This window comes from Marmota marmota, unplaced genomic scaffold, assembly GCF_001458135.2.
Source record: "Marmota marmota marmota unplaced genomic scaffold, marMar, whole genome shotgun sequence".
Classification (NCBI taxonomy): Eukaryota; Metazoa; Chordata; class Mammalia; order Rodentia; family Sciuridae; genus Marmota; species Marmota marmota.
Genome location: NW_025999942.1, coordinates 2,364,839 through 2,375,645, shown reverse-complemented (window position 1 = coordinate 2,375,645; position 10,807 = coordinate 2,364,839). Strand labels below are relative to the sequence as shown.

Below are 10,807 nucleotides of genomic sequence, written 5' to 3'. Positions count from 1 at the left end.
AGGGAGGGAGGGAAAGAGAGAGAAACAAAAGGAAATTGCAACTCATTTTAAAATTATTTTTATTCAATTAAAGTATTTTAGATGGAAAGTGGTATATTTCAAGTATCCCCGCCAAAAAAAAAAAAATGAGGTCAGAAGTTCCCCGGGTTCCCTAATGAAGCTTTATTATACTTGAATCAGTAAAGTTGCTTTATTGGTTTGTAGAAAATCCAAAATAATAATAGCCATAGGTATAATTTATTTAATGATACCCACTCTGTGCTTGATGTAGAGTTTATATGTTTTCACATTCATTTTTCAAAACAACCCCACAGGGCAGGTATTATCTCCATCTCACAGGTTCCATGAAGAACCTGAGGATCAGAGAGTTCTCAGAGTAACTTAGCCAGCAGTGGCAGTTGCATGCAAACTCACAAATCTTTGGATCTAATGTAGGAAACATAGTTTTTTCTCCTATATCAACCTGACTTAAAAAAAAAAATTCATACTTTGTGAATGTATCTCTTTTTCTGAGATCTCATTTCTCTTTCTCTTTATTTCCTCTTCTTCTACTTCCCTTCCTTTTTGCGTTTCCTTCTTTGTTGTGCTGTAACCTGTACATGAGTATCTTGCCATCCAGGCTGCCAGGATCAAAGCATGATTTTGAAACCCTCTGCTCTTGCCAGAGCCTCTGCCATGGGGATGCCTAGCATGTGAACAATGCGCGCCCCCCCACATGTCACGTGCACTGTGCTTTGATCCCAGAGACTGTGTGTGGGAGGCTGTCTTCCATACTTACAGAAAGCCTTCGCATGCTCACAGCTCTCTCAGCAACAAAAGTGCTCAGCAAAAACACACATCTGTCCCAGCACAGAGCCACAATGCCCAGTACAAAGCACCAAAGCCGTTCACAATGACCTCCCCGCTAAGGCCTAGCGTAGGTCCAAAGAAATTCTTTTTGAATAAATACCTCTTTATCATTTTCTTCATTTTAAGAATGATGGATGTTTTTGCAAACAATGAATTATTACAGAATGATGAAAAATTATAATTCCACCTATGGCCAACAGCGATAATCTCTTAACAATTTTAAAGAAATTCTAATTTGTGGGTTAGTTCTTCAAATCATGTTGCTTTTTCTCTCTCTCCTGTCTGTGCCTTTGCTTTAAAACTTTGTGTAGCTGGAGCACTCAGGATTAAGAGACCCTTCACTTGTTTTCCTCCCTGACTCTTTGTGGTACATGGTCGAGATGTGTATTTCTTTGAAAGACAGGCAGAGTAACTGAGAGGAGGAGAAAAGATATCGCTCTTCCAAAATGTGAATGAGTTAAGTAGTGAAAAACCCTAGACTGAAGTGAATACTCAGGTTCCTTTACTGAGTGGTTTACTGATTACAAGGAGTACTATCCTCTTAGTTGATTTTGATTTTAATTTTTGATCAGCTAGTATTGCTTAATTGGTTTTGCATACAAACACAAATGAATGGAGAAATTAAAAATATATAAATTCTATAGAAGAATAGGTATTTTGAACTAGTTGGAACTTACATTTGAGCATCCAGGGTTTACGAATGAGGAAACGGAGTCTCTTAGAGATTTCATCTGAGCCCTGCTCCCTCTGTTTCATGTAGCTAACATTCAAGGCCTGACGCAGCCCCTCTCTGCAAAGGCATTCTTCATGCAGCTGTCAAGCTGATGCCTATTTTCATTTAATGCACATCACAAAGTACAAGAATGTCACCTTTCAGACATCTTCCTATGTATATGTAATGCCTATACGTAAAGTACCCAGCAGGCCCCAGAGTGCAGCAGTTATGAAGCCTGACTAGCATTGAATTGTGTAGGTTCCAATCCTGGTCCCGATACCTTACTTAAGGTATGTCACTTCTGCAAAGCTGCATCTCTCTCTCAGTGCAATGGGCATAATGACAGTGTCCCTCATGGCTGTCGTCATGGCTGCTTATTGAGATAGCATGTATAAAGTTCTTGGCCTGGAGTGAACACTGATTAAATGCCAGGAGTTGTTTTTCTTCTCATAATTGAGATTTTATGAGTTGGATTGAGAATCAATAAACAGATATTTTAATTTGCATGCAATTCTTAATGTGACTACTAAAAATCTAGAAAGCTATGAAATACGATTCCTTTTTCAACAGTTCCAGTGACTTTCCAGGTTGAAATTTGGTGGTGAATTTTCCTTAGGAGATGATCAAGGACCAGTATCTTTGAATAGTTAATAAACTGAGACATGAGTCCAACCAATTCCCAATTTAATATCATCTACACTGCATCCTCAAATTTTCCACCTTTCATAGCACATTAGCATAATTGTTAGGAATATTGGATTGCCATGACCCCAGAGGTTACAGAGTGCCCACAAACCTGACAGGGCAACAGTCAAGGAGTGGTTTTCTTTAGGAAACAATTCTACAAAAGAAACATGGGAGTAGGGTTACTGTGTTTGTAGTCAATGGGATCAGACTTCTAATTCCATGTTATAACATTTTTTAAACACATCTGCATTGTTTTTATGACTGCTGTGTAATCATGTTTTATGCCATACTATAATTTATTTCACTCTTGAACCTGTGGAAATGATCATCTGTGGGTCAAAGAGACATTTGTTTTGCTGTCCTTGGGAAACAGCTCTGTGTTCTGATGTCCACATCTGGAGAAGCTTGAGACCTTTAGTCCCACAGAGTTTTGTCTGAACAGAAATTTCATGTTGTTCTAACAAATGTGTAAAAATCTTTCAACTTTCAGAAAATATTAAGCTGCTAAGCATTTCAAAGAGGTTTCTGCTGGATAGCTTTCTAGGCTCCTAAGCTTTTGAAATCTTTCAGGCAGTTGTCTTCATTTTCTAAACTATCACCCTTGATTTTGATGTACTTACTTTCTGCCTTGATAAGTGAGTAAGTGTCTGAACATTTCACTGGCTTCAGCTTTGGACATTCACATGACTGGTTTAATTAGAAAAGAAGAAAGTGCCATAATTCTGCCATAAGCTAATAATAATGCCACAGTAGGAGTCTGGGAGACCTTTTCTTATTCACTTGCTCATGGCTTCTTGAATAAAGTGGATGACTAAGTATACTTACCGCAGTAAGAGAGATTATTAGCAGTGGAAGACACATTTGAACTTGCTGAAAGGGCTGCTTTTGTATAGAGGAAGGGCGACACTTGGTAATTATTAGACCAGGTCTTCATTTTATCCCAGCGGTCTTTGCTTTTTCACGCTTGCAAAGTCTGAATAGCTTTCTATTGCCTGTTAATCCCTGCAGGAATGTGGCTTCGGCTATGGGGAGGATGCACAGTGTGTGACATGCCGGCCGCACAGGTTCAAGGAAGACTGGGGCTTCCAGAAATGCAAGCCTTGTCTGGACTGTGCACTGGTGAACCGCTTTCAGAAGGCCAATTGTTCAGTCACCAGCGATGCCATCTGCGGGGACTGCTTGCCAGGGTGAGTCTGGCAATTTCTTATTCTCATAATTATTTAATTAAATCCTGTTTTCAAAGACATTTCTCTTGTTTCCTTCTAAATGTGAATGCACACTGACACTGGCCCACAGACATTTGCAGAGTGCATGTGACTCCTGGTCTCAACATTCACCACTGGATTCTCAGTGCCTACCACATGCTGTGCATGGATTGCTTACAAATCAAATGAAGAGGCATACTGACAAAGCAGCAGTGGCATGAAATTCTCTGGAATTCCTACAAATGAATCACAAAGAAAATTTGGACAAATGGACAAAGGAGTGAGCAGGGAACACAAAAGAGGAAACATATAGCTAGTAATCACTTGAAAACGTTCATCCTCCTTAGCAATCACGGAGATGCAAATCACCCACCACTGTTTCAGTAGATGTTAGCCAAGCAGCTCAGAGGCGTGGCTCTAGGTCCTTGGTATATACTAGCAGATAACATGGCAAAGATCCCCACCCAGATGGAGCTTGTATCCTAATAGGTAGGGTTTTTAAAAATACTTAAAAATAAAGAAGAAAAGTGTGCAGAGAAATAGTAGATGATAATTGCTATGGAAAAAAAGAATTTGAAGCAGATAAAGACAATTAGGGGGATAGGTTACAGCAAGTTACAGTTTTCAATTGGGGAATGAGGGTAGCTTGATTGCAAAGGGAGGTCTAAGCAGAGACTTGAAGTAGTTGAGGCAATTAGCCAAGAAGGTATGTTGGGGAAGAAGAGTACAGAAAGAGGGAACATCAACGAGGGGCCCCAATGTGAGCATCTGGTATATTTAAGAAACTGCAGAAAGTCCAAGAGAGTGGCAGGAGAAGGGAAGATAGACAAGAAGGAGAGAGAAGCAGGTATAAGTGGTGAAAGCCTTAAATAGGCACGCTGAAAACTGATATATGAGTTCTTTGTGTATTCTAGAAAAGATAGTTTTTTATAAGAGAGATTATTTGTTGACATTTCCTCCCAATCTGTAGGTTGATTTTTAATGTCTTGATGGTGTCCTTTATAGCACAAAAGTTTTTAATTTTCTTTGTGTGTGTGTGTGTGTGTGTGTTGGGGGGTGATACTGGGGACTGAAACCAAGTTTTTAATTTTGATAAAATCCAAAATAGCTGTTTTTTCTTTTGTTGGGTATGTTTTGGTGTTATATGCCTACATTTTGAAGGTCCTTAGGTATTGGGTCTCTGCAGAAGATTATACTTAACCCATTCGGCTATTTTCTACCCCATTCGGAAGGAACTGTGGCAGGGATGGGGACTGTACCTGGGGCAGAAGGAGTGCAAAGCTAAGGAGGAGAATGCTTCCTAGTGCCCATGGGACCAGACAGGCCAGATAAAACACATTTGGAGGGTAGAATCTGAATGAAGGGCTAGACTCAGAGGTGAGGGTGTCAATACGTAAAGGAGTGGGAGAATTGCTCTACTAGGTGAGAAGGGAAAGACGCAAAACAGGATATCACAATAACTCAAGGCACATTGAGTGGAGCCAGGGTTCCTGAGCAAAGACAGAAGAGGCAGCAACCAAAACTGGAGCTGCAGAAACCGGGTTTATTGCAAAAAAGAAAAAGAAAAAGAAAAGAAAGAAAGAACCAGAAACAGCAATGTTATAGGAGTAGCAAACATTTTCTGTTAGCTTTTCATTGCTGTGACCAAAATACCAGACAAGACCAACCTAAAGGAGGAAATATTTGGGGGGACTTGTGGTTTCAGAGGTTCAGTCCATGGTCAGACTCCATGGCTCTTGGCCCAAGGTGAGGGAGAGGGCATGGCCAAGAATACTGTTCAGCTCAAGGTGGCCAGGAAGCAGAGAAGGAGAGAAAGAGCAAAGTAGAAAGGGGCCACAGGGAAGATGAACCCTCCCAGGGCACACTCCAGTGACCCACCTCCTCCAGCCATACCCCATCTGCCCCTAGTTACCTCTCAGTCCATTCAAACTGGGATGGACTGCTTAGGTTACAGCACTCACAGTCCAAAAATCTCACCTCTGAACACTCATACATGAACACAGGAGCTTTTAGAGGCTACCACATATCCAAACCATAACACATTTCTTCTTGTAATGTGACTTTACATGAATCATTTTCTGTAGTTTTCATAATGTTTCAAAATGAAGAAACCAAGTCTTCTTCAGGGTTTAAGGTGATTCAGGCAAGATTTCTTTGCTTGTTTATTGTGAAGTTTGAAATCATGTCCACAATAGTCAAAGGACTGGCTGGACTCCACAGCTCAGGATGCTTCTTACCAGATGTCTTGAGTGCTCTTCTGTTGAGGTCAAGGGAGAGATAAAACTTTGGTCTTGGAGAGTGGAAAATGGGTAGGAAATGGCTTTGTGAGTCAAGAATGACCTTATGCAGGGACCCAACCCCTAATGAGTTACAAAAAGAAGGGATCTGACACCAAAAACACATGCAACAAGACAAAACAATAGCTGTGCTGGACTTCATCAAAATTAAAAACTTTGTGCTATAAAGGACACCATCAGGAAAGCAAAAAGACAGCCCACAGAAAGGGAGAAAATATTTGTAAATCATGTCTCACAAGGGACTGTCTGTTTAGAATATATGAAGATCTCTTACAACTCAGTAATTTTTTCTTTCTTTCTTTCTTTCTTTTTTTTTTTCTTTTTGGTATTGGTGATTGAACCTAGAGGTGTTTACTACTGAGCAACATCCCCAGCCCTTTTTATTTTTTTATTTTTTGAGACAGGGTCTCCCTAAGTTGCTGAGGCTGACCTTGGACTTGCAATCCTTTTAAGTCTCTGGGATTACAGGAGTGTGCCACCATGTCCAGCACAACTCAGTAATTTTTAAGAAAGACAAATAATCTAATTAAAATAAAGACACGAGGTCTGAATAGACATTCTTCAAAATAAAATATGAAACAAATGGCTAACAGGCACACAAAAAGATACCCAACATCAGTAGCCATCAGGGAAATACAAATCAATACCACAACAGGTATTATTTTACATCCACTAAAATGGCTCTCACCAAAAAAAAAAAATGGACAATAACATTTGTTGGCCAGGATGTAGATACCTGTTTGAGTCTCTTGAACTCTTGGTGCAACTATAAAGTGGTATGGCCACCTTGGAAAACAGTTTGATATTTCTTGAAAATGTTAAACATACAGTTACCATGAGACCCAGCACTTCTGTTGAAAACCTACATCCACACAAGAACTTATATACTGATGTTCATAGTGGCATGATATATAACAGCCAAAAATCTGAATCAACCCTGCTGTGTTTGGAATGTGTCTCCTCCCAAAATCAGGTGCTACAAACGTAACAGTTAAAGGTGAGGCCTTTAGAAGGCAATTAGGTTATGGGGACACCTGCCCTCAAGAGCAGAAGTAAGTGTCCTTATATTATGGAGGGCATTGACAGAGCACATTCCTTTTCTGCCCTCTGCCTTCTGCCATGTGAGGCCACCATGTGGCTCCCCTTGAGAAGGTGCAGCGAGAAGGCCTCCATCAAACACCAGATGCTGCTCCTTGGCTTTGGCCTTCCCAGCCTCCAGAGCTGTGAGCTATGAATCCATCAACAGATGAATGGATAAACAACATGGGTGTGTGTGAACAATGGAACACTATTCAGCAATAAGGGGAAAGGAAATTCTGACACATTGTGACAGATGAACCTGGAAAACATTATGCTAAATGAAAGAAGCTAGTCACAAAAGACCACATATTACATGAGTCCATTTGAATGAAATGTCCAGGATAGGCGAATCTATAGAGATGGAAAGTCAATTAGGATTGCTGGGGACTTGGGAGGGGGTGGGTTGGGGAAAATGGGGGTGAATGTTATAGGTTAAAAGCTTGCATTTTGAGGTGATGAAAATGTTCTAGAATTGGTCGTGGTGGTGGTTACACACCTCTGTGAGTGTACTGAAAACCACTGAGGGTGCACTTTCAAAGGTGTGAGTCATATTGTATGTGAATTATATCTCAATAAATCTGTCATTTAAAAGGAAGTAACCGTTTAATCTGAGATCTATAATGATGTCTGTGGATATCATTACCTGGGATTTTGATTTTGTACAAACCTAGTCGAGAAACATGACTTAACATCTGACCTATCTGTTGTCCATCTCCTACAGTTTTCTGATGAAAGTATGTCTGCGCATGTCTATGCTCTTTATCCAGGGGATGGGGAGAAGAGGACGTCCCCAGGGGATATATGGGCTGGTATAGGCAGTGCTTAGAGACAGTGGCTAAAAAGGCAGGACCCAAGGACTTGGTTCATAAAAGCCAGCTCCTCAGTCTTTACACAGAGAACCAGAGTGTATGCGCTACGCAGCGTGAGAGCAGGTCTCCCTCGCAGGACCTCCCTCCAAACATGGCTCCTCATGCTTCTCCCCCTTCATTGTCATCTGAGCCCATGGCTTTAGTTTTTACAGTGTTGGCTCATTCTTAAGTAAATACTTAAATGAAGGAAAGTTATAAATGAATAAATGCTTGAATGATGTTTCAGTTTGTTTATATGATTAGTTTAAAATTACATCCTTTCTAAGCCAGCATTAATGTGTGAAGTAGGTGATAATTATATAGCAACTTGTACCTGGTCTTTTCAGAACATTTTATTTATTTATCTATTTAGTTATTGTTATCTGTGGTACTGGGTGTGGAACTGAGGGTTGTTCTACCCCTGAGCTCTAGCTTCAGCCTTATTTATTTATTTATTTATTGTTTTGTTTTGAGACAGGGTCTCACCACATTGCCCCACCTAGCCTTGAACTTGTAAACCTCCTTCCTCCATCTCCTGACTTGCTGGGCACCAGCACACCCAGCTATTTTTAGATCATTTTTAAAGTACTCTTCTAGTTGACTATATTTATGTGAAGAAGGCAAATAGTTGAAACCCGTTTTTTCCAACAGGAAAACTTAGGCAAATAGAAAACAAGTAAAATGCCTATTGCTTCCAGAAAAGTGATGTCAAGGTCACACATAAGGGGCATTGTTATTTCTAGTGCCATTTGCCCTCTGCAGCCTCAGCCTCACTGTAATAAAGAACTGCTGCTGCCCAGAGGCTCAAGCCCTGCGGGACACCTGCTGTTATGAAAATTGTCTCTCCTCAATGCCCTTGGAGTGTTAAGAGAAAGCCAGTCCTCTTGTTCCTAGACTGTTCAATAGTTTCAGACCAGCTAGCTACTTAACTTCTCCAACATCCCTTCTTCTCCCCTGTAAAATTGTCACCTGATATTCAGAACAACCCGATGCATTGGTGGGAGGATTAAAAGATAATGCATGTAAAGTGCCTAACACAGCTCCTGGTCTTAGTAAGCACTAAATAAATACTGGACATGATGGCCCAGTCGTGACTTGGGGGCCAACAAAGGCATTGTGAAGTTGTTTTTTTTTTTTTTTTGGAGTGTAGCCAAGGGGCCTCTCATGACCCCATACCACTTATGAGGGAAACTGGAACTCAGTTCTGAAGTAATGCCTGCCTCCTGCCAGCTCTTCCCTTCTTCCAGTAACATGGCAGCAAACATTTATTGAGCACTTACTTTGTGCTAAGCAGTTTATTTAATCACCAAAACCACTCTGTAAAGTAGGAGTTAATAACATCCCCTCTTTAAAAGGGAGGAAACTGATGCTGAGAGTGGACAAATGACTTGCCCAAAGTCATACAGCGTGTCACTGGAGGGACTGGGGTTCACCTGCACTACTGAGCCCCATGTTTAATTAAGCCCAAGTCCAATTTCACTGGGAGGTCTTACAAGGAGTATGGTTCATCACAATTACTGTCTCTGTTCATTCCGTGCCCTGCATCCACTCTGCCCTGGAACCCTCACCTACCCGCCCCACCCCATCTGCCCTGAAAGCTGTGGAATCCCCTTGGGCCATTTTGCATCCTCTTGCCCAGATCCCACTGCTGTTACCAGGTGGGTCTCCAGGGACCATGACACTGTGTGAGGTCTGGACTCCTATCCGAACAATTTGTATTGTCATTTAGCCACAGTATGAAGCCAAGACTGTAGGAGAGAACAGTCTTCTTCAGCATCTGACTTATGTACTAAAGAAAATTCCACTCTGACTTGATTATAATTTATAGGACAGTAACTGCATTTGACCTGGAGTTAAGAAAGGCCATTATAGGAATAGAGGAACTCTAGATATGGCAGAGGGGTGGAAGGGGAAGAGAGGGGGCATGGGGTTAGAGATGGTGGTGGAATGTGATGGACATTATTATCCAAAGTACATGTATGAAGACACAAATTGATATGAATATACTTTGTGTACAACCAGAGATATGAAAAATTGTGCTGTATATGTGTAATAAGAATTATAATGCATTCCACTGTCATACATAAATAAAAAATTAATGAAAAAATAAATAAATAAAAAATAAAACCAGAGCTGGGAATTACATCATCTCCATGCAGAAATCTGTTTATTGATTGAAGAATTAATGGTCTACAATATACCACTTTTCATCAAACAGTGATTAGGTAAAATCCAACGTGGTTTTCTTTTGCCTTTTGGCATTATCACCCTGAAAGCCAAGAGTAAGAGTTAACGTTGAGCTTTAGAAACCTGTTTAACCAGACGTCTTGTATAATATCTCTGTTTCCTTTCATTTCATTTCATTTTTGAAAATTGTGACCTGTGTCCCTTGGCCAGAAAATGAAGTTGCAAATGTTTCTCTGTTCCCAAACCATGGCACTCTCCACAAAATAAAGAGAAAGTAAGGGACCAGGGTAGTGTAGCTCAGGCGTAGAGCTTGCATGAGCTTAGCATGCGAGAGACTGTGGCCTGTTTCACTTAGCATAATGTCTTCAAGTTTCATCCCTCTTACAGCATGTGATAGGATCCACTTCCTTTTTACAGGTTAATAATATTCCTTTGTAGCATACAGCATGTTTTGTTTACCTACTTCTTTGTCAATGGATGTTCGAATTTCTTCCACCGCTTGGCTATTGAGAATAATGGTCCGATGAACACATGTGCAAATATTTAAGACTTGGCTTTGAATTCTTTGGGGTTTATTCCCTGATATCGGCCTACTGGGTTATATGGTAGTTCTATTTTTAATATTTTGAGGAACTGCCATAGGGTTTTTCACAGTGGCTACATCATTTTACAGTCCCACCAACAGTACAGAGACTTCCAGTTTCTCCACCCTCTCCAATACTTGTTATTTTCTTATTGTTGTTTTGTTTTGTTTTGTTTTTGACAGCAGCCATCCTAATGAATGTGAAGTGATAACTCAGTGTGGTTTTGATTCGCAGTTCCCGGATGACTAGTGACGTGAGCATCTTTTCCTGGGCTTGTTGATCAGGCGTATATCATCTTTGCAGAAAGTCCTTAGCCCACTTTTTAAATCAGGTTATTTGATTTTGGTTGCCATAA

General features: G+C 40.6%; 1 protein-coding gene across 5 annotated transcripts in view; it reads left to right on the top strand.

The window, feature by feature from the left end:
- Positions 1-10,807, top strand: part of Tnfrsf19 (TNF receptor superfamily member 19) — a 94,102-nt gene that overhangs the window by 31,737 nt on the left and 51,558 nt on the right. For all 5 annotated transcript variants that reach the window (XM_048801277.1, XM_015498708.2, XM_048801276.1 and 2 more), the window contains one exon: positions 3,260-3,438. In XM_048801277.1, the coding sequence (XP_048657234.1) occupies positions 3,260-3,438 (179 nt within the window). The remainder of the gene's footprint in view (positions 1-3,259; positions 3,439-10,807) is intronic.